Source organism: Camelus dromedarius, chromosome 2, assembly GCF_036321535.1.
Source record: "Camelus dromedarius isolate mCamDro1 chromosome 2, mCamDro1.pat, whole genome shotgun sequence".
In the NCBI taxonomy this organism is placed as follows: Eukaryota; Metazoa; Chordata; class Mammalia; order Artiodactyla; family Camelidae; genus Camelus; species Camelus dromedarius.
Genome location: NC_087437.1, coordinates 4,034,788 through 4,059,483, shown reverse-complemented (window position 1 = coordinate 4,059,483; position 24,696 = coordinate 4,034,788). Strand labels below are relative to the sequence as shown.

General features: G+C 44.0%; 1 protein-coding gene across 1 annotated transcript in view; it reads left to right on the top strand.

The window, feature by feature from the left end:
• The window catches only part of LOC105088769 (collagen alpha-6(VI) chain), a 167,767-nt gene that overhangs the window by 118,353 nt on the left and 24,718 nt on the right, over positions 1 to 24,696 (top strand). Inside the window, exons 24-31 of the mRNA XM_064490800.1 lie at positions 5,966 to 6,028; positions 10,934 to 10,996; positions 11,775 to 11,825; positions 13,994 to 14,029; positions 14,903 to 14,965; positions 19,816 to 19,878; positions 22,980 to 23,015; positions 23,132 to 23,168. Of these exons, the coding sequence (XP_064346870.1) occupies positions 5,966 to 6,028; positions 10,934 to 10,996; positions 11,775 to 11,825; positions 13,994 to 14,029; positions 14,903 to 14,965; positions 19,816 to 19,878; positions 22,980 to 23,015; positions 23,132 to 23,168 (412 nt within the window). The remainder of the gene's footprint in view (positions 1 to 5,965; positions 6,029 to 10,933; positions 10,997 to 11,774; positions 11,826 to 13,993; positions 14,030 to 14,902; positions 14,966 to 19,815; positions 19,879 to 22,979; positions 23,016 to 23,131; positions 23,169 to 24,696) is intronic.

Below are 24,696 nucleotides of genomic sequence, written 5' to 3'. Positions count from 1 at the left end.
GCTGTGAAGACAAACACAGTTAGATAGAGGAGAGAGTGTGGCTCTTTATTGGCTCTATAAATCCACTGACATGGGCTTCATGACGTCTCACAGCACAAAGACCAACGTCTTGGATGCAATTACTGAGTGTTTTCTAATCACAGGCTTTAAAGTTTCCCTTAGGGTATACACTTGGGGAAAAGGATGTGATTTCTGTTGACAGTGTTCTGAAGACTTGCTAACTTGTACATCGTTGGGGCATTCTGGGGAAATCAAACGTGTGCTAACCCAGCCATGGATAGAGCTATAATATAAAAAGAATACAGTCCGTAGCACAATGAAAAAGAAGAAAAAACTTTGAAAGGAATAGCATATTCTTTTATAACTCCCTTTGGTCCCTTTATGTTTGGTTTATGGTAAAGTCCTCTACTAATGTAACCAATGCTTAGAAAAGAAATGGAAAATTAAACACAAAAATACTAATTCCAGTGAGAGCTGGAATTATTCTTTCCATACTTAGATTTTTCAGTAAGATAATCACTAGCATCATAGGAAATATCAAGGAAGGTTGAAATTATCCAGTGCAAACTTGGAATACAAAATAGAATTTGTTGCCGTTTTTACAAAGCACAGCATAGTGGTCCAGGGCATGAGAGTCTGGAGCCAGGCTGCCTGGGTTGGATTGCCAGCTTTGGATCTTCCTAGCTGTGTGGCCTTGTGTAATTTACTTAACCTCTCTATGCCTCAATTTTTCCTGCTATAAAATAAGAGCAGTCATAGTAGCTACCACATTGAATTGTTGTGAAAATTAAATGGTTTACTATATGGAGGTGCTTTGAACAGTGCCTAAATTTAATAAGCATTACATAAATGTTGATTATTACTATACAGCATCAACTGCACCTAAATTAACAGGGGCATTTTATGCCAAAAGCATGCTAATGCCAATCCAAGGAAGGCCATAATAGTAGTCAGAAGATAACAGTGTATAATCTGTATTATAGTCATTGAATTTCATTATTCTGCATGATCTCGGTTGGATGACCCATCAACCATTCCTTTTATTCACTTGGCAAACACTCACTGAGTGCTTCATGTGTGTAAAGTTAAAGGATGAATCAAATACAAAGTCTAGCCTCAAGGGCTCCCATTCTCGTAAAGGAGACTCATGCAAACAATTGCGCTGTGACATGTGCTAAATGTCAGAATAGAATTATGCCCAAGGTAGGGTGGTGGGAGAAAGGATGGAGTTAAAAAAGAGGAGGCGGTATGGCTTAGCTTTTGCAGATTAAGGAGATGTTTTCCAGATGACCAAGGGAAAGGAGCCAGGTTATATAAAGAGAGATCACGGCGAGTTTAGGGAACCATAAATGGTTCAGTATGGACGGATTGTATGGTCCGTGAAGAAGGATCAGAAGCTGAGGTTAGGGGCTGTCTCACAGACTGGCGCTGTCCAGGCCAGCATCTCCTCATGTGTCTTGGGGTCGTTCTTGTATTAGCCCACTCCTTGCTGACCTCTTGATCTTTATTTTCTCAGACTTAGCTCATATCTCTTACACAAGCTAAGTGTTTAATCTCCTTGGGGGGTTGCATTCCAGCCGGATAGTTGCTAGTTCTGTGTAGACTGGGTTTCCTCCCCAATGAGAATAATAAGATACAAGATTCCCACACCTCTTGCCCCTGCCCTGCCCTGTCCCGTCCAAGGTCATGTTGTCCTTGGCAGTGCTCTAACCATTTACCCCAAACTCCTAGTGCAATCCCTTCTGATAAGATGCTAGCCAAAGACAATTTTTAAAAACATTTACACTCCAAGCATCTCTTCACAAGGACTCTGTGGTGGTCTCACCGTGAACATGATCCCCAGCCCAAGTTCCCATGTGAGAGGTTAAATCTGGCCCCAGCCTCCTGTGTCAAGTCTGGAGATGCACATTTTTTAAAACTCCAATCTCAGCTGGTGGGTGGATGGCAAGAGTTTCAGAATCCTGTCCCAGACGTGGGCCTCGGAACAGCAGATGTACTTGGCTGACAGCTCAGAGTCAGAGTCGGGTTTAAGTCCCACCTTCTCATTAACCGAGTGGTTTGTGGGTAAACGCTTTGAGAGTCTGTTTGTGACTGGTAAGCTGGTGTTAATGATAGGTATCTCATTGTGTTGTGGAAGGACTAAGCAGTCTCTCTATATAAATATATACCCCTCAGCACACAGCCTTGCACAAAATAAATTATTCTATAAGTGGCCGCCATTACAACAAAGCCAGTGGTGACTGGCCCTCTGGCTAGCGCCCTTCCCCTTTAAATGCTCTAAGTGTCTCTCTACACTCTACTGCTCCTCTTAATATCAGAGCAAGGTACATTTTTGACTCTTTGACATCTTGGGGGTTGCAGGGAATTTTTCTTCTTTTGTTCAGGTACAGGGTCCCTTTTACAAACGGCAGTGTTTGAGTAGGTCATGTATCTGAGGAAGAGTTCACTGGAGCTTGAGTCCCATTCAGACAGTCACAACCCCTAGTCTGGTACTTGTATGACCCTGCCCAGGAAACCGAATCAGGTTTTCTTTCTTTTTTAAAAAATAAACTTTATTTTTTAGGGCGGTTTCAGGTTCACAACAAAATTGAGCAGAGAATGCAGAGAGTTCGCACATAGCCCTCCCCACCCACACGTATATACTCCCCTGCCCTCAACATCCCTCATCAGGGTGGCATATTTGGTACAATCGATGAACCAACATGGGCACGTTATTATCAACCAAAGTCCACAGTTTACATTAGGGTTCACTCTTGATGTTGTACATTCTGCAGGCTTTGACAAATGCATGATGACATGTAGCCACCACTATAGTATCATACAGAATACTTTCATTGCCCTAAAAATCCCTTATACTCCACCTGTTCATCCCTCCCTCCCTCCCTCCCTCTCCCCAAAGCCCTGGAAACCATGATCTTTTTATTGTTTCTGTAGCTGTGCCTTTTCCAGAAGGTCATTTGGTTGGAATCGTACAGTTTCAGACTGGCTTCTTGCATTTAGTAATATGTCTTTTAAGTTTCTTACATGTCTTTCATGGCTTGATAGACTTTTTTTTTACTGCACACATATTTTTAAATTTACGTATATGTACTGTTCATCGTTTCTACGCACAGTCAGGTTTTCTAATGTTCTAGTGCCAAGGCTATCTGCATCCGTCCATCCATCCATCCATCCATCCATCCAAGAATTCGTGTATTTTGGAAGGCCTTCAAGCAGGTTGATGTCTTATTGCGCCTGTGTGTGCTTCAGGGGACTACACATGAAGTCATGTCTCAGAAATGACCTTCATAGAGCTCATTATGTCTGAAGGAAGCATGAGAGTGAGCTCTTAAGTGAGACTTCTGGCTTACCCCTTATTGTCAAGGACATTAAAATCTCTCTACTTCACCCTTCAATGAAGTTCATGAAAATTTCACATGGAAAAACCAACAAATTAAACACATGATTTCACCCCTCTTGGGGACCATTCCTGGATAGGTGGATGGATGGATAGAGGAGTGGATGGATGGACTGATCACTTCCAGGTACAATCCTAAGTTCTGGAGAGATGAAGGCAGTAAGATGTGCCACTTCCTTCAAGGAGCATACAGGCTGGTATCTAGTGGGTGAGACAGAGAAATAAATGGACAGCCACATGCAGAGTAGAGGAATCTGTGGGACAGTGATGAGACCCAGCATTCCAGGGGGTTCGGGTGTTCTTGAAACAGTGACACTGAAAGTAAGGTTTTCAGGATGGGGAGATTCTGCCTCTCCTGAGACAGGAAAATGGAAGAGCCAAGGGAACAACTTACATAAGTGGGGAGGCATAAGACAACGAGGAATATTTGGGGGCTTCAGGTGGTTTGATGAGCATGACCATAGCGTGACTGAAGCAGCCCCAGGTGACTGGAGGCATGTGACACCCACGTGTTCAGGTATTATTTCATAGCAATAAAAACCTTCCACTTCATTCTGAAAGCTACTTGGCATTCAGAATTTCAGACAAAGTAACAGCATCAGCCTGACATTTTAAATAGAAAGGAAAAATGGAAAGGAGAATGCATTAGAGGGAGGCCAGGCTACGGTCCGGAAAGCCGGGAGTTTCAGCAGAAATGCCAGCAGGGCCTGCAGGTAGGTGGTGGCCGTGGGAATGGAAGTGAGGTGGTTACAGGAACAGGGAAGGCTCTGCAGGGCTTGTAGCTGATCGACTTGGAGACGAGCTGGAGGGAAGGTGATGTTCTTAGGTTACTGGCTTGGGTTGCAGAGGAAGTAAAGGGTGGCCCCATTCCTCATGGAAACAATATGGGACTGAGTGAGTTTGGGCAGTATGACTGTCTTTGGTAATGAATTCCCGTGAGATACCAAATAGTCATTTTAATATTTGAGTCCATTGTTCAGTTGAGTGGTTCCAACTGGAGTCACATATTTAGGAATCATTTTAGAGGAGTGGTGTGTGAATCAGGAAAAGGGGATGTTGTGAAAATATAAGATCAGAGGGGCCTGGGGTTCCTGGAGATTTAAGAGGCAAATAGAAGAAATGTCTTCAAAATTTACTGAGACGAGACTAAGGAGGGACCAGGAGGACCGTGGTGACTTGGCATTACAGAAGTTAATGGGAAAGTGTCAAAGAATATGTGATCAAATTCAAATAAGGTAAGAACTGAAAAAAAGTCAACTGGGTTAAACACGAAGGTCATGGGAGCTCCATGCAGTGGGGGAGTGAAAGTTAGAAGAGAAAGGGTTAAGAGCTATGGAGAGTGAAGAAATGGAGACTCTTGTAAGATGAAGAAGGGAGGAGGGGATTGGAAGCTTGGGGAAAGATCATTATCTTCCCTAGTAACCAAGGCGTTGTTCAGCTGTCTTTCCTATTAGGAAATTTTCAATGTCCAACTTATTACATTTTTAATTTTTCAAAAGATGAAAAGGTTAATGACCATTATTTCTGACTTAGTATCATGCTTATTACACAGATTTGGTTTATTTATTTTTAAATTATAGTAACCATGGCAAAAAAGAAACGTGAAAATAATTTCAATCCACTGGTGTTTGGATTACTTACAAGTACCTGAGAACAGTGTAACCGAAAGAGGTTGGTTGCCACATGTCTGGATCTCCCAGAGGAAAAACTCATCCCAAGAGTCAATAACATAGGAAGGCAGTGGGGCTGTCTCTGAATTGGGGTTTTTAAATGTGCAGCTCTAAAGCTGTCCCGGGAAAGCACGTTTTCTAGAATATTGGAGAGGCTTCTGCTATAGCAAATGGATTCTCCATATTGATGCGTGGTACGTTTGTCCATTTGTTTAAATTTTGTTACTAGGTACTTCAGTAAAATATTACAGCTTTCTTAAGTAGGTCTTCTATCTTGTTAAATTTAAGTAGTTTACAGTTTTTTTTTTTTTCTTACTGGTACATGGGAATTTATTTACATTTACTTTTCCAACTTATCACTAGGAAAGGGAAATGATACCAGAATATTTATCGTGTACCACTTGAATATATTTTATTAATGCTGATTATTTTTAGTAAAGTTTCTTGAGCTTCCTATTGTTCTAATCATGTCATTTGCAAATAAAGATAAGTTTACCTTCCACAATGACATCAACATGCTTCCTGCCAAAACAAGGAGCCAGGAAGGCTGCAGTTGAAGGCAAATGTCATTTGAAATGCCTTCTTAAAGCGGGAGACATTTCAGCACCATCTTCTCCGACAGCAAAACAGGGAGAACCTAAAACCTCTTTGGAGGAGACGACTCGCGGGGGAAAAGCGAGCATTCCGGCAACAGCTGGCGTGGATCGCTTTATTAATTTCCTTTTGGTTACTGATGTTTATTTGACAGCTGTGATACTGTTTTTTTCCAGAGCAGGAATCAATAAAACCACCCCTCTTTTCCCATCTGTGGTTCCTTTTCATCTCAGAAGAGACACAGAGGGTTTAGAGGAAGGCTGCTTTATGTTCTGCTGCATTTGTCATCCTTGTTTTGTTTCAGGGGCTTCCAGGACCTGCGGGAGAGGCAGGGAGTCAAGGCCGATGGGGAAGCCAAGGAACTAAAGTAGGTCACATTCTTTATACCCATGACAGCTGAAGTTTTGCCTCTCAAGGGAAGTGTGTCTGGTTGAATTAGCCAGAGCACTTTCAACACAGAGGAGAGCATACCTCATAGTCCCTATGCCCGGGCTTGATTCTTGGAGCGCCAGCAGCATCGAAGGGTGTGGGTGTGGACTGGGATGAGGTCAGGGATTCGAGCTCAGCATCCTCTCAGGAGGGCTCCACCCGATCTGAGCCGGGGGGTCTCCGGGGAGGGGGACTGCTCCGGGGCAGGTCTGCCTTTCTCCCCCACTCCCTCCCGCCTTCTCTTATTCTTCCTTTCTTTCCCCCGCTCATACAAACCTTTGCTGAGCGCCTTTTAAGAAGAAGGTGCCCTGCTGGCATTCAGCTGGGCTGGAAAGTCGGCTCCAGGAGAGCAGGAATCCCTGTCAGTTTGCTCTCTCTGAATCCCTAGAGCTTAGAACAGTCCCTGGCACTGAGAAGCGCTCAGTAAACACTTGTTTAATGAAAGAATTTCTGGATTGTGTAATGATAAGGATGACATAGAGTCAACCTCACAGAACTTAGAATATTTTAATTAATTAATTTTTATTGAAGTAGAGTTGATTTACAATGTTGTGTTAGTTTCTGGTGTACAGCACAGTGATATCTTCTTTTTCATATTCTTTTTCATGATAGGTTATTACAAGACATTGAATACAGTTCCCTGTGCTCTACAGGAGGGCCTTGTTGTTTATCTAGTTTACGTACAGTAGTATCTGCTGATCCCAAATTCCCAGTTTATCCCTCTCTCCTTCCTTTCCCCTTTGGAAACATAAGTTTGATTTCTATGTCTGAGTCTATTTCTGTTTTGCAGATAAGTTTATTTGTATTATTATTTTAGATTCCACATATAAGTGATACATAATTCTCTTTCTCCGTCTGACTTAGTGCACTTAGTATGACAATCTCCAGGTCCATGTTGCTGCAAATGGCATTATTTTATTCTTTTTTATGTCTGAGTAGCATTCTGTTGTGCATATATTACTACATCTTCTTCATCCAGTCACCTGTTGATGGACATTTAGGCTGTTTCCATGTCTTGGCTGTTGTAAATAGTGCTTCTATGAACATTGGGGTGCAGGTGTCTTTTTTGAGTTAGGGTTCCTTCTGGATATATGCCCAGGAGTGGGATTCCTGGGTCATATGGTAAGTCTATTTTTAGTTTTTTAAGGAACCTCCATACCATTTTACACAGTGGCTGCTAGAATATTTTCAAGACACTAGCCTATGACGTAAAGCACAAGTTGGGGTGAGGAACTGAAGAGGAGATTTAAACGCAGTTTTAATAGGAGTGTCTGTGGGCTGGAGGAAGAGCCATCATAAGGGTGCAGACTTCACATGGACTTAGAAGATGAGAAGCACTGGATGAGCAGAGAGGGGACATTTCATGTGGAAGAAGAGTGAAGGAAAGCACAGGGTTGGGAAAATCCCGTTAATCGTTTTTAGGGGGATGAAAAATGGTCCTGTCTGAGGGGCACAGAGAAAACAAGAAGGTGGGTGGTGACTGACTTGACTAGGTAGCCAGGGCGGTGTTAACTACAATTTGTGATTGGAGTGTATGGACACAGCCAGACATTGGAAGACTTCAAATAGGCAGCTCATTGTGGAGGTCATCTGAAGGCTGAGAGAGTGGAGGCGGGCTGGCGTGCTCTCACGGTCTCCAACACAAGTGATGATTGCATGACGTAACAGGGCGTGGGCAGGAGGGGCTTGTGATGGTTAGGAGTCTTCAAGGATGAAGCTGAGGCAGAAGAGTCTAGACGAGCCGTGGGCTTCCAGCAGGAGCGGTCACACCATCACAGAAGTGGGAAAGTCAGGAGGAGAGCGGGGATGAGAGTGAAGAAATCACTTGGTTTCGGGGACAGAGGACAGGGTCTAGGGCTGGTTGGGGATGCCTGTTTCAGAATCGTTTGGATTTCAAAAAAAGACTCTTGGGGACGACTCTTTGTAAGAAGGGTAAGAGGAAACAGACGATGAATTATTAGAAAGAGGGGGAGAGGCAGAAAAGCACACCGGATGCTGAGAAAGAGGGTTCAAGGAGCAAGGAAGAGTCAAGTCCCAGGTAACAGAGGGCGGTGCTAGGATGCTCCAAGGAGTGGATTCCAAAACGTAGCAGCCGACCAGCTGCAAGGGACTGAACAGTGTGTTCCGGAGGAAGAAATGGTTATGGGGCTGAAAGCTACTCTTTGAAGAGACTGGGCTTTAGAGGCGACAGAGACGGCGTTGGCTGCTAGTACCAGCAAGGTCTAGGACAGATCGGAGCGGGGTATGTGTTTGCTTTCAGTGATCCCAGAGACACTAGCATGTTGATGAACAGAGAGAAGAAAAACAGAAAGGAGGAGGTTGAAGATGTGGGAAAGAGTGGATAAGTAATGGAGAAACTTGACACCGAGGATGAGACCAAGGGCAGAAGAAGGGAGACTCGCTTTGTCATGATGGAGAGCTGCCGAGAAGGCTGGCATTGGTGGAGGCAGCAACGGAGTGTTACAAAGGCAGTTGACTGCAGGGTGAAATGAGGTCCACAGATGACAAGGATAATCAGCTCCCAGAGGAAGGGGTTACTGGAACAGGAGGTGTAGCTCTGATGGTCTGGAAAGGAGAGTTTGGAACCCATGCGGTCCTACCTTGCCCCGGAGAAGGCTGCAGGGCAGGAGAGTCGCTGGTAAGAACCAAGTTTAGCTCCCAGTGAGCAAGGGTGTGGGTGAGTGCAGGTCTCAGGGATGTGGAGAGAAGGTTTGAAGGTGCACTGACAGCGCTCCACGGAGTATGATGGAAGGGACCAAGAGATGGGTAGCCGGGGATGTAGGGACCCTAGAGCTGGTGTCGGTGAGCGTGTGGAAGGAGGTGGAGGTGAGCGGGGGAGCGGTGGCAGGGAAGATCATTATTAATAAGAGGGACTTGAGAATGGGAGGGGGCAAGAATTGGGGAGGTAAGTGCCCTCAAAGCAAACCCAAAGCCCCTGGGCAGCCCCAAGATGTCCCAAGTCCTCTAGACCCCAGCACTTACTCCAACCTTTCTCCATTAAGTTCCCAGGGAGCAGGCTCAGTGCCTAGCTGTAACCCGTAACAAAATGTTTGACCCTGGACAAGCCATACGACTTACCTTGTCTCCCTACCTTAAAGCAGATGCTCTCAGGTTTCAGTGCGCCCAAGAACCCACTGAGAAGCTGGTGTACAAAGGCATATCCTAGGGCCCCACTGCCAGAGACTGATACCCAATGGGGTCCAGGAATTTCCTTTTGCATGTGGACCCCAGGTCCCTGGGAGGCAGGTGGCCCCAGAGCACACTTCAGGGCTTCCCTTCCATGGAACCCTATTCGATTTCACGCCCAGGCTCAGTGCTGGTGGACCTTTGTCCATCTGGACATCTCACGCGGACCATGCTGCCTTTCTATCCTTAATGGGTTAACCACCCCCACTCCTTAAGTGTGGGCTGAGCCCTCTTCCACACACTTTCCCCCAAAGAGTGCATTATGGAAAGGGCAGGAGGGGACAGACAGTGGAGAAACTTGACCAGTCCTCCCTCAAGAGGATGGTCAAGGTTACCATCGGTAGTGACAGCCACGTTACTAGCACATACTGTTGGTACGATGTGGTGACAAGGGCGCTTCCCTGCTGGGGTCATATCTCCCCAAAGTCATAAAACCCCACGTGATGATGAGGAAAACATCACACAATCTCCAACTGAGGTGTCCTCTACAGCATACCTGACTGGTACTCCTCAAAACTGTCCAGGCCATCAAAAATCTGAGAAACTGTCACAATCCAGAGACGGCTAAGGAAACGTGACATTGGTATCACAGATGGGATCCTGGGACAGGCAAAGGCATTAGGTAAAAACTAAGGACATCTGAATGAAGTGGGGGCTTTACTTAATAAGAATGAGTCGGTATTCGTGTACTTGTTGTGGCTACTGGTGTAACTAGTGTCGTATCAACCATAGAGGAGTGTGTGGGAACTGTCCACTGTCTTCGCAACGCTGCTGCAGGAGGTAGGGGTAAGGCGCAGTAGCAGAGTGCATGCTTAGCACACACAAGGTCCTGGGTTCAACCCCCAGCACCGCCATTTAAAAAAAAAAAAAACTGTATTCAATTTCTTGTAATGAGCTGTAATGGAAAAGAATCTGAAAAAAAAAAATATATATATATGTTTATAACTGAATCCCTTTGCTATATACTTGAAACTGACATTGTAAATCAATGACACTTCAATAAAAATGACATTTAAAAATTTTTTTTAATTTGTTGTAAATTTAAAATCTAAACTTTTTTAAAGGTTTTCTTTTTTTTTTTTCTTTTTTTTTTTTTAAGAAGAGGAGTAAGCCTTCTTTTGTAGACCTGTATTAGCTTTCCCAGGTAGCTGGCTTCCCTCAACAGAATGCTGGGGTTGCTTTATGACCCACAGTAGGTGGCTCCTGGTCAGAAGCCAGGCCAGGGATGGCTTGCTACCTTGGTTATCTTGATTGACACATAAAACCTTAAAACTAGGTGACTAAGTCTGTTTCTGCAGCAGTCAGATGAGCTGCCTAGATCACCATGGAAAACAGTTGCGTTAACTTTTTGAAACAGCACGGCTCCCCCCCTTACTCATGGTGAGACATTTCCAAGGGCGCGGCCCCGGCCCCGAGCTCGCCCTGAGAGGGCAGCCTGCCCCGAGTAGGTCGGCAGACCCTCTGGGCCTTCGTCCTTCAGCGGAGGAGCCTTGCTCGCCAGCCACAGCAGCTCATCTCGTGTTGCTTGGCCAGCTCACAGTCCTGGCCACAGGCCCGCCGTCGCTGTGACACAGGGATGCAGTTGAAAAGTCTTGTCGGCTAATGTCCTTTGCACGAACAACCTAACGAGGACGCGTTCTGCTGTACTCTTTGACAGGGGGAGCCCGGTGACCTGGGAGAAAAGGGAGCCACTGGCCTTCGGGGACCTCGAGGCGCTGCGGTTCGTGTTCTATCACTGCTTTTGATCTGGTTCTTGGACTCTTAGTTCAGTAGATACCAGGTGTGGTCTCTGAAGAGAGCGTCGGAGAGAGCGTCCCAGTCAAGTTGTATCGCTTTCTAGAAACTGAGCTATTCCTCCCATCCTGGCCAGCTTTTCCACGGTGGTGTCTCACCTGGCACCAAACATCCTAACCAGATGCACTTGAAGCCAAGTGATAAAGTGGGCAAAACGTGTCTTTAGCATCCCCGCAACCCTCCTCCCACCCTTTCCTCCCACCTGAACCTGTTCGTTGGAAACCCAGCCCGCCCTTCATCAGGGCCCAGGGCTTCCCTTAAGGCGCTGTGCAAGGCTCGGGGCCCAGCAGTCAGCCCCGACGCCAGGCGTGGAGGACGCCTCCCTTGTATCTAGCAAACTGCAAACGGGTCAGAGCGAAGGTATTAAAGTACAAACGTTGTCCAGGAGAGAGAACACCACCGCCTCCTTTTATGAGGATTACTGTATACCTGGAACTTCCACATTCCATCCTCCTAACACCAGGAGCAGGGGAATTACTACTGCTCTTTGACAGATGAGACTAAGAGACGGTGCATTATCTGTATCTGGTATTGAGGGTTTTCTTTAGTGTCATGGTCACCGGATGTCAGTGCCCTGCCCCAGAGGGAGAATCCTGGTGTCTAATTTTTCCTAATCAGACCGAAGAACTGGCGCTCTACTCTCGTGGGTAAGCCTGCCTCTGTCTGTAGTCAGGAGCGTTTGTAAATAATTGCCTTGTTTACAGGGCGGTGATGGCGGCCCGGGTTATGGCAGCATCGGCAGTAAAGGAGCAAAGGTAAGACACGGTGACAGGAAGCAGGACGTTTTCCTTTTCTTTTTTGTTGCTTTTGGGGAGGGGGCCACATTTAAGAGAAAAAAAGCAGTGAATAAGGTAGTCCTGGACCTTTACAGCTAGATTTCGATCATTGATTTGCTGGGATCTCATAAGGAATACAGTAGAAGAAAAAACAGCTTGATGGTTTCAGGTGCAGGCAACAATCGAAACTTGAAATTAATTTTCTGTTCTTTGCAGAGATGTGCGGCCAGGGCCTGGCTGGTTCCAGCCTCAGCAGTGCATCCAATCTTAGAAGCTCTGTACTCGAGGGGAGCATTCCAAAATTTGCCCTCCTCTTACGATGTTTACTTTCACCATCACTGAGAAGCTTTATGGGCATTAGGCCAAGCCGTAACTTCAAAATTCAACCTTTTGACCTTCTGCCAGAATTATAATTTTATAGCAGGGAGTGTACAGCTCAGTGGCAGAGCGTGTGCTTAGCATGCACGGGGTCCTGGGTTCAATCCCCTGTGTCTCCATTAAAATAAGTAAATAAACCTAATTACCTCCACCACCCCAAAAAAATTAAAATTAAAAATAATTTTTTTGAAGATTATAACTTTATATTGTCACTGAACATTTAAGTGTCTGGAAGTAAGATATTTTATACTGTAAATAGTGATTTCTAAATACCAATAGTAATCACTTAGAAATCATAATAGCAGTGTCCACAAAAACATAATAAAGTTAAGAATAGCCTTTCTGCCAAATGTTGGAGACCTATGACAAAAATTACTGAGGTAGAACATTTCAGCAAATGGAGACATACCAAGGTCTTGCTGGAAAGTCTAAAACATTATAATGGATCAATGTAATTCCAAGTGAAGTCCCAATGGGAATGATGTCAGAGGCTGTGAAATAAACAAACCCCCTCAAAGCTAAATTTTCTTTTAAAAAGAAAAACTAACGAATGAGGACTTTCCAGTGAAGTTTTCATTAGAATGGAGAATAATTGAAAACAACCTTAATATCTGATAAAAAGGGAAGCCTTTAAGTAGCCTGTGGCATTGGAATATTAGCCACTCTTTAAAAATGAATGTATATGATGTTTATACATTAATTGTATAGAAATTATATGACAATGTCAAGTGAAAAATCAGAATGTAATAAAAAAAAAACCATTTATCCCAATTGTGCCAAAATGCATTTTTTATTTTGGGGGGTGATTTTTAAAAAAAAAAAAACACCTTTATTGTGGTATAATTTCTATACAGTAAACTACACATATTTCAGGTGTACAGTTGGATGAATTTTGATAGATGTGTACACCCATGAAACCACCACCAGAATCAAGACAGCTAACATTTCCATCACTCCCCAAGGGGTGCAAATTTCTAACTCCCAATTCATCCCCTCCCACCCCTTTCCCCTCTCTGGTAACTATAAGTCTGTTCTCTATGTCTGTGAGTCTGTTTCTGTTTTATAGATAAGTTCATTTGTGTCTTTTTGTTTTTTAGATTCCACATATAAGCAACATCATATGGTTAAAATGTGGTTTTTAAAGATTAAAGAAAATCATTACATGATATTTATTGTAACAGACAAATACAGAATGTTTATAGTTACAGTTCTGGGAAGTGAGATTGTGGTGGTTTTTCTCCTTTCTCTTCTTTGGTATTTTATATGTATTTGAGGAGATACTCCTTTTAATAATCAGAAAATAAACTTTTATCTTAAAATTTTTCTTCACCAAATGAGGATTAGCATCCCTCATCAGCTATAGTCTGTGGCCAAAGTAAGGTGAACAGAGGACCAGAAAACACACGATCAAATTCAGACTGCAGGCTTCCCAGATTTCTCCATTGAAATCCACTTTAAGAAGACTGTTTCAGAGGCACGTGGCCACATCGCCAGCTCCCCTGTGGAAGACTACAGTCAGAGGAGAGCTAATTTTAATCCCTCAGATGTGTACTTTTATTCACTTGTTTTAGATTGTCATGACATTTTGTTGAGCCCAGTAAACAGTTTAATTTAGAAGTTGGACTTAGCTTCTCAAATCGTGCTATACAGTTTCATTTCCAATTGTTTTGGCCCTTCTGTGGTTCACAGGCACTTAAACTCGATAAGGCAGCAGGCAGAATTCAAGTCAGTGTGATATGATCCATACGTGTATTTTCTGTCAATTACAGGGGCAGGAAGGATTCCCTGGAGAAAGTGGACCCAAGGTACCGTGTCCTTCATACTGACTAGAGGTCAACCAGAGATACCCCTAGGGTCGGGAACTGCATCACAGGGCGATAGAAGGGTTGTTAGTTATAACTGAATAAAAAGAAACCTTGATGGGGAAAGGGGCGAAGAAAGAAGCCGGCGTTTCAACAAGTATTTTATTCTAGTTCTTTAATTCCTAAGGAAGAAGCCACCCTCACTTTTTCCCTCGCACGCACCCGTTCCCCTCTATCATTCGTATTTTCTTCTTTGCTCTAAAGAAGTAAAATGTAAGGGAAATGAAAATTACCTGATTCCACTTGGCTCAGTTCTCCAATGTGTTTATAAATCACCCTCAGAGAATAAGTTAGCAGTGGCTTCCCCTCTCTTAAGGCTTTGACTTCTGCTGGAGACGCTTACGGAGCTCAGGAAATGCCAGGTCCTGGGTAGGATCAGGGGACGAAATAAAGGGCAGGGTTCACGTCTCCAAGGAGGCTGTGTTCTGGCTGGAGAGACGGGGAAGTCAGACAGTGAGGCTGCAGTGTGCTTAGTTCAGAACTAAGAAGTAAGGGGTTTGGGTTGGGGGGCAAGACACTTCAAAGAAGACTGTTAAAGATAAAAATATGGATGAAAAATGTCTTCGTGTTGGAATCAGTTTAAAAACACATAGCATGTGGGGAGAGAGTATAGCTCAGGGGTAGAACGTGTGCTTAGCATGCACGAGGTCCTGGGTTCAATCCCCAGCACCTCCATTAAACACATAAATACGTAAATAAATAAACCTAATTACCCCTCCATGCCCCACCCAAAAAAAAAGTAGAAATAAAAACACATTAAGATGTAGTTCTTCGATTTTAGTAACCATTTCATTTTGCTTGTCTAACCTCCTTTAGGGTGAGGAGGGCGACCCTGGCAGTCCAGGAGAAACGGGACCCAAGGGAGCTGGAGGCAAGACGGTAAGCTTCTTGGACAGCAAAGCCTCCACTCGCAGCTGTTTTTTCCCGTTTTACAGGCGTTTGTCACTTGATCCCAGAGACGTGTAAAGCGTGTGTTTTCTGTTAAGGCAAACTTGGGGAAGGGAGATGGGTATTTTTCCCATCCTCACGGCCAGCAATAAAGTAGTGAACTGTTAGCTCTGAGCCAACAAGGCCACCTGTCCTGGCTACCACGGTGCCACTCTCAGCCCTGGGGATACGTGTGTGTGCAGGTGTTTCATAGGGAAGCCTTGTGGCCCAGGACAGTTTTTGCGCCACAGAATACGGTCGGTTTAATCCCATCCCCGGGCAGAACTCGTGTAACTTAATGCCTCCTGGTGCCACGTCTTCTCTGTTACGGTCTGGCCAGACTGTAACGAGGTGGTCCTCTCCCCATTTAGTTCAAGAAAGGACCTCCTGAGCTCTGCGAGAAAGTTTGCATTAAGCATGTGACTGAATGTGCCCTTGGGATTCCCCGGGGGACCTTGGACAGTGCCTGATGCTCTGGACCACTCAGTAACCACCCGCGTCGCGAACTTGCCTTGGCTTCCTGTGCGCTAAGGACGGATCCTTGCTCTGCTGACTCCTTATACGCTATCAGCTGTGCAAAACTGAGGTGGCTGCTTTATAAGAGACACAATCTTAGCACCGTCATCTCCCAAGACATCCTTTGTCTCTTTTCTTCCAAGCGGCATCCATCAGGTGAACTGATCTTGGTACCACGTCAATCAGCGGGGAAAGAAAAACACAAAGTCTGATAAAAACTGACACTGGAGGTGGTTTTTCAGTTTTGTCACCAGAGTTAATTTTACTCTGATCTGTTTTTTTTTTCCCCTGCAAAGTATAACAAAAACTTTATGTGAAGAGATGATTTATGTAGGTTTTAGGGGTGCAGAACAGAGAAACTTCCCTTTCCCTCCATCCTGTTTCTCCCAAGGGCACTGCTTCCAGCTGGAATTCTTTCACTCACACGTATTTTTGGATCACTATCCTTTAACATTTTGCTCTTTAAAAAAATAGATGAAGACCGATATAATTGGGAAAATAATTGGAAAAGGCTTTTGGCATTGAAATATCTCTGGATCCTTCCCCTGGACTTGTTCATGAAGTCGCTACCCTTGAGCATCAGAGACATGCTGACAAGTCCAGCCTTTTCTTGGGTTCCCTCCCTGCCATACGGCACATTCATCGTCTTTGAAAAACAGTAAACTAATGGGAAATAGATAATCTTTCTCTCTTGGCCTTTGGTAATGAATTTTTTTTCCCCACATTGGACAACTTTTCACTCATTTTACCTGCCAAGCTGCTTTTTTCTCCACCTCTGGGAGGATTTTTGAATTTGAAGCTGAAACCCTGAAAACATCCAGGTTTTCCCTCTGAAAGAACAGACGCTCCTGTAGGAAGGTTCTGGTGACAAAGCTCTGAGTGCCTCCGTAGCTCTTTTGGAATGATTACATTCCTACTTCAGTGTTCTCAGTCTTCACCTTGGCGTTTTTTCCTCCCATCTGAAGCTTTTTTTTTTTTTTTTTTTTTTTTTTTTTAATTTGCCATGGTTTTTAACCAGTCTTGTTTTGGGTATACAGGTATGTTTGTGTCTGTACTTTTTATCAGCTTTACACGTGCACATACTTCAAGGCAGGGTTCCTCAGACTCCGCACTACTGACGTTCGGGGCTGGATAATTGCAGGAGGAGGGGCCGTCCTGTGCATTGTAGGATGAAGAGCAGCATCTCTGGTCTCTACCCAGTAGATGTCAGCATCCACCACCCCTCCCCCCCCCCCATTATGACAGCGCAGAATGTCTCCAGACATTGTCAAATGTCCCCGCAGGAGTGGGGGACGGGGGACACAAAATCCCCTCTGGTTAAGGACCCCTGGTTTAAAGAGTCAACTAATTGCATAAGGTTTGTTACAGAAAAAATATTAATCCCTCTGCCATGGACCTCCTATTTCTCTAAAGGTTGTCTTTTTGCTCTACTTTCTGGGAGATTTCTTTGACTTTGTCATACAAGTGTCAACATACATAATCAATAAACAATCAATCATAAGAATAGGAAAGAGTTTTTTTTGAGCCAAACTGAAGACCGGTCCAGAAGCCCACACTCCCCAGGTGACTCTGAGAAACTGCTCTGGAGAAGCAGGGTTTCCAGCACAGGTTTATATCTTGTCAGAGTAAAGAACCATTAACAAGTCAGGGGTATATTTCTTCAAGGTTTAGAAGGAAAAAAGAACAGACCAGCACGTATGCAGTGAGTGACAGTGGCCTTGGCACCTGAGAAGAGAGGCTTGGCATCAAAGGAGGAGCAGCATTGCCGTCCTGGGAAGAGAGGCATTTAATCTTTATTTTCAACATGAACATTCTTTTCTTCTGGTCCATGTGCCCTTGTCTTTAATAATTAAAGCAGATGTACAGTGTATGTTTGATAGACCACTAGCTGTTGCAGCCAGCATCAAATTCAAGTGAACTCATCTGTAAGCCCGAATGACTTCCCTGTCTCTCAGTCTGTGAAAATCTCTCTTATCACAAGGCTCTTCTCGCATGTTAACTTTCAAGCACTCATTTTTGCTCTCTGAATATTCCTTTTTTATACTATCCTATTGTTGTTTCCTGGTTGAAACATCTCTTCTCTCTCTGACGATGTACATTCATATTTTTAAGTCTTCTCTGCTCAACGTAATCCATTTCCTGCAGTGTGGGATTTGTGTGTGTGTGTGTGTGTGTGTGTGTATGTCTTGCTCTGTCTCGCAGGTCTGGGGACTAAGTTTCCTCTTTCAACTTGAGAATTGAGGACAAAAAGTCTGCCGGGAAGCCCCGAGGACATGGGTGGGCCTTGGCAAATACAAGCTGCCCTGGGGGGCGATCTGCCTGAGTACTTAGCCACCTGCCCCTAGCATCTTTAGGTCTGCCCTCTCTGTCTGGTCAGATACCCTGAGAAGATTCTCTCAGTCTCCTGCCTGTGGGTGGAGGTCTGGGTGCCAGCCTCCCAGCGGGCCTCGCATCTCCTCCACACCTTTGTTCAGTCTCCCGTGCCCTGAGCAGGGCCGCTGGCCTCGGCTCTGCCTGGAGCGCCCTCGCGCAGGCACCTCGGTTTCCCCTCGGTCTTTGGGTAGAAGAAGGGACATTCACCCACCTGTGGAGAATGGGGAGGGGTCTGGGGGATTTCTAAAATGATTTTCAGTCAGTCTGCCTTATTTAGCCTCTCCGTTTCACCTCCAATTCTAGAAGCATCTTGGGAGAACATGTTAGAAATCACAGGTTCCTGGCGTTCCTGCTGTGGGTCTCAGATTCGGCTTTTTTCCAGCTCTGCCGAGTCATGTGATACTTTGACTTGTGCTCTTTCCAGCTTCCCAAGTTTGGTGGCTGTTGTCTCCTTTCTTATTATCCCCATGCTGGTTTTTTTGTTTTTTTGTTTTTGTTTTTGTTTTTTTGCCTTAAAAAAAAATCTTACTAGTAATTTAGTGAGACACTGGGAAGGGAGCAAAAGTGAATACATATATTCAGTCTGTCATTTTTTTCCCTGGAGGCTAATCTATACCTTCTAAATAAAATATGATCAGTACAGTGGTTGGGTTTTTTTCCCCCACTTAACCCAGCGTGCTGTGAATATCGCTGGAGTGCCCAGAGGACATTGATAATTATTTGCCATTCTGTGGGCAACCTTCTTAAAAATTAAGCTGATTTTAGACAGCTTGGTTCTTTATTCCTATGAAAGTTATAAATCTCATGACCTTTTGAATGAACAGAAAAACATTGTCCTACTTCTTAAACTAAACTGTGGCTTTCTTGATGAGAAATTGCATTGTTGACGGCACATGCATGCGATAAATAGTCAACCATTGTTTTTATTTTCTGCTGTTTTTCCCCATTTCCAGCCAGCTCTTAAATGTTTTCTTGTTGTTGTTGTTTCAACGGTTTTTACATTTAGGTTTATTTATTTTTATTTATTTATATATTTATTTAACGGAGGGACTGGGGACTGAACCCAGGACCTTGTGCATGCTAAGCGCGCACTCTACCACTGAGGTATACGCTCCCCCCTTATATTTAAATTTTTATTTTTCTGGGGTTTTTTTTTTTTTCATCTGTTTGTTTTTCAGTGTGGTCACCTAGTAAATGTAGATACTTATTTGTTTGGGGTTTTTTGGGGGGGGGATTAGGTTTATTTATTTTATTTATTTATTTTGATGGAGGCACTGGGCACTGAACCCAGGACTTCGTGCTTGCTAAGCACGCACTGTACCACTGAGCTATACGCTCCCCCCAAATATAGATAAATTTAGATAAAAATTCATTTAGATAAAAATTTCTCCTTTGTCCTAGCAAGCTTCCCTAAGGAAATAACCAGAACCGCACGTATGACTTTGCAGTGGCATTGCTTATTCAATAACAGAAAACTTAAATGCCAACCGTTAAATAAATCATGATATATCCGTGTCATGGAATACTGCAGCAGCCGTGAAAGGTGATTTTTACAAAAGAATATTTGGTAACATGAAAATGCCCAGAGATATCTACTTAGTTTAAAAGGCAACAGGAAAAAGTATAATATTGTAAAATATATAGAGATTAATACCAAAAGGATAAATAAATAAAAGACTAGAAGAAAAGACGCGAAAATGTTAACAAGGATTATTGGGGAGAGAGGCGGAGAAGAGATTCCTGAGGATTTTTTTTCCTTCTGTGAGCTTCTGAAAAGTGCACAGAAGGAAAAAAGAATCCGCAGCAATTTTCTAAAATGGAAGTATATTACCTTTGAAGCTGAAAACACCCACACCCCCACCCACACATACATGTATAAATACGATTTTAAAGTGAATGCATTCTGCTTTGAGGTGTCCGCGGGGCTTCCAGGAGAACCGGGATCCCCTGGGGAGCTGGGACCTCCTGGACGCAAGGTAAGTTAAAAAACCATCCATCACATCAGTTCCTTTTCTCAGTGCGCGAAGTCTTCACGATCCATATGCGTGTGCCTCCTGTGATTGCAGCTTGGCAGTGATTTGCACTATTTTTCCACCTTAATGTGCTCAGAGAGGAGGGGGAAAAATGCCAATTAAACATTGGGTGGTGGGGGACTTGAGGAAGGAAATGAGAAGCACTAGACTACAGTGGGGCTTCTCAGTGAATGTTCTGTATCTGTCCAAGCCTTGCCCTTTTCTTATTTTAGTAAGTAGTCGAATGAAAGAGAGAGGGAAAAAAGTGCACAAATAGTGACTAAGTTACTACGTTACATTCACACGGAATTTATTTTCTTCAGGGCATCTTTCCCCCAAGTGTCTCTGTTTGAGAGTAGCCAGACCCTTCTTGTTCCAAAGAGGGGACTGGATGTATGAAATTAAAACCAGTCCCCCTCTGGTCTTCCTGTCCCCGAGAGAGATACATATTCATGTTTGGAAGACAACAAGGATTACCTCTCCAGGTGTTAGGTGTGAGTCTGGTCACCTTGTCGGCCAGCTGGTGACGGGAGCAGATGAGGGTTCCGCTCCGGGCCACCCGGTGGGCAGGCAGAGCACTGGGGGGACTTGGAACCTCTGTCTTAAGGAGGGGCAGCCACATCCTTAGCTCCTGGACAACCTGCATCATCTAGAGATGCCGCTGGAGGAAAGCGGCCACTGGGGGCTCACTGCTTACAGTTCTTCCCCTTTGAACGTTACTGATCACGAGCTGATGACGGGCAGCGTCGGTGTGAACAAGGACCACAGCATCCCCCCGACTTGGGAAGGAGAGGGAGCAGAGGGCAGCGTCCGGCAGAAAGGAAAGGGACCCTCACACCCCGTCACACCCTCACCCGGCCCCACTGAGTGTTCCCTGCTCGGTACTTTCTTTTGTTTTGCATTTTTTTCAATGTACATTCATTTTTTTTTAAAAAAAACTTGATATAAACAGATGTTTCTTAAGCTAGGTTGTATAAGTTTTTCCCAGCTTCATGGAGGTCAAATTAACCTGTAACTGTATCAGTTTTAAGCATACAATGTAATGATTTGCTATTTGGATGTACTGTGAAGTGATGGCCAGGATAAGTTTAATTAACATCCATCACTTCACATAGGTACACTTTTTTTTCTCATGAGGAGAACTTTTAACAGCTACTCTCTTAGAAACTGGCCATACCTCATTGTAGTTTTGATTTGCATTTCTCTGATAATTAGTGATATTGAGCATTTTTTCATGTTCCTATTGATCATTTGTATTTCTTCCTTGGAGAATTGCTTGTTCAGGTCTTTTGCCCATCTTTGGATTGGGTTGTTTGGTTGTTTCTTATTAAGTCGTAGGAGCTGCTTATATATTCTGGAGATCAAGCCTTTGTCGGTTCCATTTGCAAAGATTTTCTCCCATTCCGTAGGTTGTCTTTTTGTTTTACTTATGGTTTCCTTTGCTGTGCAGAAGCTTGTAAGTTTCATTAGGTCCCATTTGTTTCTTCTTGCTTTTATTTCTTCTAGGAGAACATTTTTGAGATGTATGTCAGATAATGTTTTGCCTATATTTTCCTCTAGGATGTTTATTGTATCTTGTCTTATGTTTAAGTCTTTGATCCACTTTGAGTTGATTTTTGTGTATGGTGTAAGGGAGTGTTCTAGCTTCACTGCTTTACATGCTGCTGTCCCGTTTTCCCAACACCATTTGCTGAAGAGACTGTCTTTATTCCATTGTTTTTCTTGCCTCCTTTGTCAAAGATTAGTTGACCAAAAGTTTGTGGGTTCATTTCTGGGCTCTCTATTCTGTTCCATTGGTCTATAGGTCTGTTTTTGTACCAATACCATGCTGTCTTGATCACTGTAGCTCTATAGTAGTGTCTGAAGTCTGGGAGTTATTCCTCCAGCCTCTTTCTTTCTCTTCAGTAATGCTTTGGCAATTCTAGGTCTTTTGTGGATCCATATGAATTTTATTATGCTTTGTTCTACTTCTGTGAAATATGTCCTGGGTAATTTGATAGGGATTGCATTAAACCTGTAGATTGCCTTGGGCAGTGTGACCATTTTAACAATATTGATTCTTCCAATCCAAGAGCATGGGATATATTTCCATTTTTTAAAGTCTTCTTTAATTTCCTTCATCAGTGGTTTATAGTTTTCTGTATATAATTCTTTCACCTCCTTGGTTAGATTTATTCCCAGATATTTTATTACTTTGGGTGCTATTTTAAAGGGGATTATTTCTTTACATTCTTTTTTCTGTTGATTCATCGTTAGTGTAAAGAAATGCAACTGATTTTTGAACGTTAATCTTGTAACCTGCTACCTTGCTGAATTCTTCGATCAGCTCTAGTAGTTTTTGTGTGGACCTTTTAGGGTTTTCTATATATAGTAACATGTCGTCAGCATATAGTGACACTTTCACCTCTTCTTTTCCAATTTGGATCCCTTTTATTTCTCTCTCTTGCCTGATCGCTGTGGCCAGGACTTCCAAGACTATGTTGAATAGGAGCGGTGATAGTGGGCAGCCTTGTCTTGTCCCAGATTTTAGTGGGAAGGTTTTGAGTTTTTCACCGTTGAGTGCTATGCTGGCTGTAGGTTTGTCATATATAGCTTTTATGATGTTGAGATATGTTCCCTCTATACCCACTTTGGCAAGAGTTTTTATCATAAATGGGTGTTGAATTTTACCAAATGCTTTTTCTGCATCGATTGAGATGATCAGGACCTAATGCAGCGCTGTTAACTGTAGTCCCCACGCTGTACGTGATGCCCCTGGAACTAACCCATCTTCTCACTGGAAGTCCGTGCCTCCTGACCCCCCACCCGCTGCTCTCCCTCACACGAGACCCCCTCCCTTCTCATTGTCACCACCAGCATCTCAGCCCTTCCCACCCCTGAGCACTTCTGTAAAAGGAAAAGAAATAATACTGGGTTATGAGCACCCTACCTAAATCCTTCTCTGCCTCTAACTTAGAATAAAAACCTTTAGAAGTGACCCTTTTCTTAGGGTAGTTTTCGTGCGCCCTCAGTCTCCTGATGTGTGTGTCTGGAGCAGTAAAACCACCTTCTTCTTGTTTCCCCAGGGTGTCAAGGGAGCCAAAGGATTGGCTTCATTCTCCGTACGTATCTGCTGACTCCCAACAGAGCCTGAGCACCTGTGATGTGGATTTATTTCTCAGCTGCAGGGCCTGGCAGGCTGAGGGTTAATTCTTTCTGTCTTATTTTTCAACTGCAGACGTGTGACCTCATTCAGTATGTGCGGGACCACAGCCGTAAGTACCCCTCTGAAAATGCTCACCTGGGTGGTCCGCCTTCCTTGAAGAAAAGCCGCAAATTCTGCACTCGAAATTGAGACCATTTACCAGCCAGTGCCGTAACCTTAGAGATGTCACCGCATAGCTTTTGAGTCAGTGTAGATTGGTGACTATTAACGCCCGGTCTGGGTACCAGCATGTCTGTTGGAATATGTTCCGTGCACTAAGGGTTAACAGATCTAGGACTTTTCCTCCAGGGAAAGCGGGGACGAGGTCAGCGCTCTCCTGGTGGTGAAATCAACCGGTGGAGAGTTGTGTTCAGCTTTTTACAATGATTGTAGGCCCCTGACAGTCACTGATAGGACAGAATTCAGCTGGTTTGAAAGAGCCAGCGTCCCGGGGCTGTCCCAGTGGGTGGGAGCCCTGACTTCAGTTCACCTTTCCTCCTCCTTCCCTGAGAACCTGGGCTTGCTTGCCTTTACTTAGACTCGTTTGCTTGCGAAATGGCTCCTTCTGTCTGTCTTGTCTTTCCTCTCTCAACATTTTAAAAGCAAAAAGTCACTGCAATTTGGCAAATGCTCTTTTGAGTTTGCTTTGAGACCCACCTAGCATCCTCTTCTATCAAAAGGTGTGTTAGCGCCATCAAAGGAACTCCAGGGACAGGGTGAGGAGAGTCAGCTAAGGTTCAGCTACAACGCGTAGTGACTTCCCAAATCAACAGGAGGACTGAAAAGGATGTCAGAGTCCCCTCAAAGCATTGAGAAGAGAGAGAAATAGACAAATCAGAACCCATTTCTGTAGAGAACCTTGGTCTCAGAGACACAGACTTGTACAAGCTTTGAATGCAACTTTCCTTTTGTAGGAGAATGGAACCATCCATGATGGGAGTCAAAATATATACACTGGGTCGTGAAGATGAGTTGCTTGGGGGCCGGATTAGCGCAGTGGGCTTTCTGACATGGGAGCCCCATGAACTATGCTGATTCACGGGTAGATCCAAGTGTGTTGAGACCTGAACTTTTGTTTTTAATTTTTTTTGGAGGGGATGATTAGGTTCATTTATTTATTTTATTTATTTTAGATGGAGGTATTGGGGACTCAAACCTCAGACCTCGTGCATGCTAAGCACGCACTCTACCACAGAAATATACCCTCCCTTCTGATCTTGCAAAATTTAAGGGGTTCAATACAAAAGTATAAATCCAGAATTAGGTACAAAATGATTTCAAAATTGTCCTTTAGAACAGGAAAGGGAATCACACCCAGTGACTTCTGCGTAGTGTAAAAGCACATGACCACGTGAACAGGTGTTGGGGTCTTGCGAGGGGGGCCCCCGAGGGTGAGAGGTTGAGCGCAGTGCTGCCCAGAACTTTCTGCAGTGATGGAAGTGTCCTCTGCAGGGTCCAGTATGGTAGCCACTAGCCACTTGTGACTTTGAGTCTTGAAAGGTGGTGAGTGTAACTGAGAAGCTGAATTTGTTGCATTTGATTTTAATTGATTCAGATGTAAATTGTCGCATAAAGCTGGTAGCTTTTCGTGTTGGACG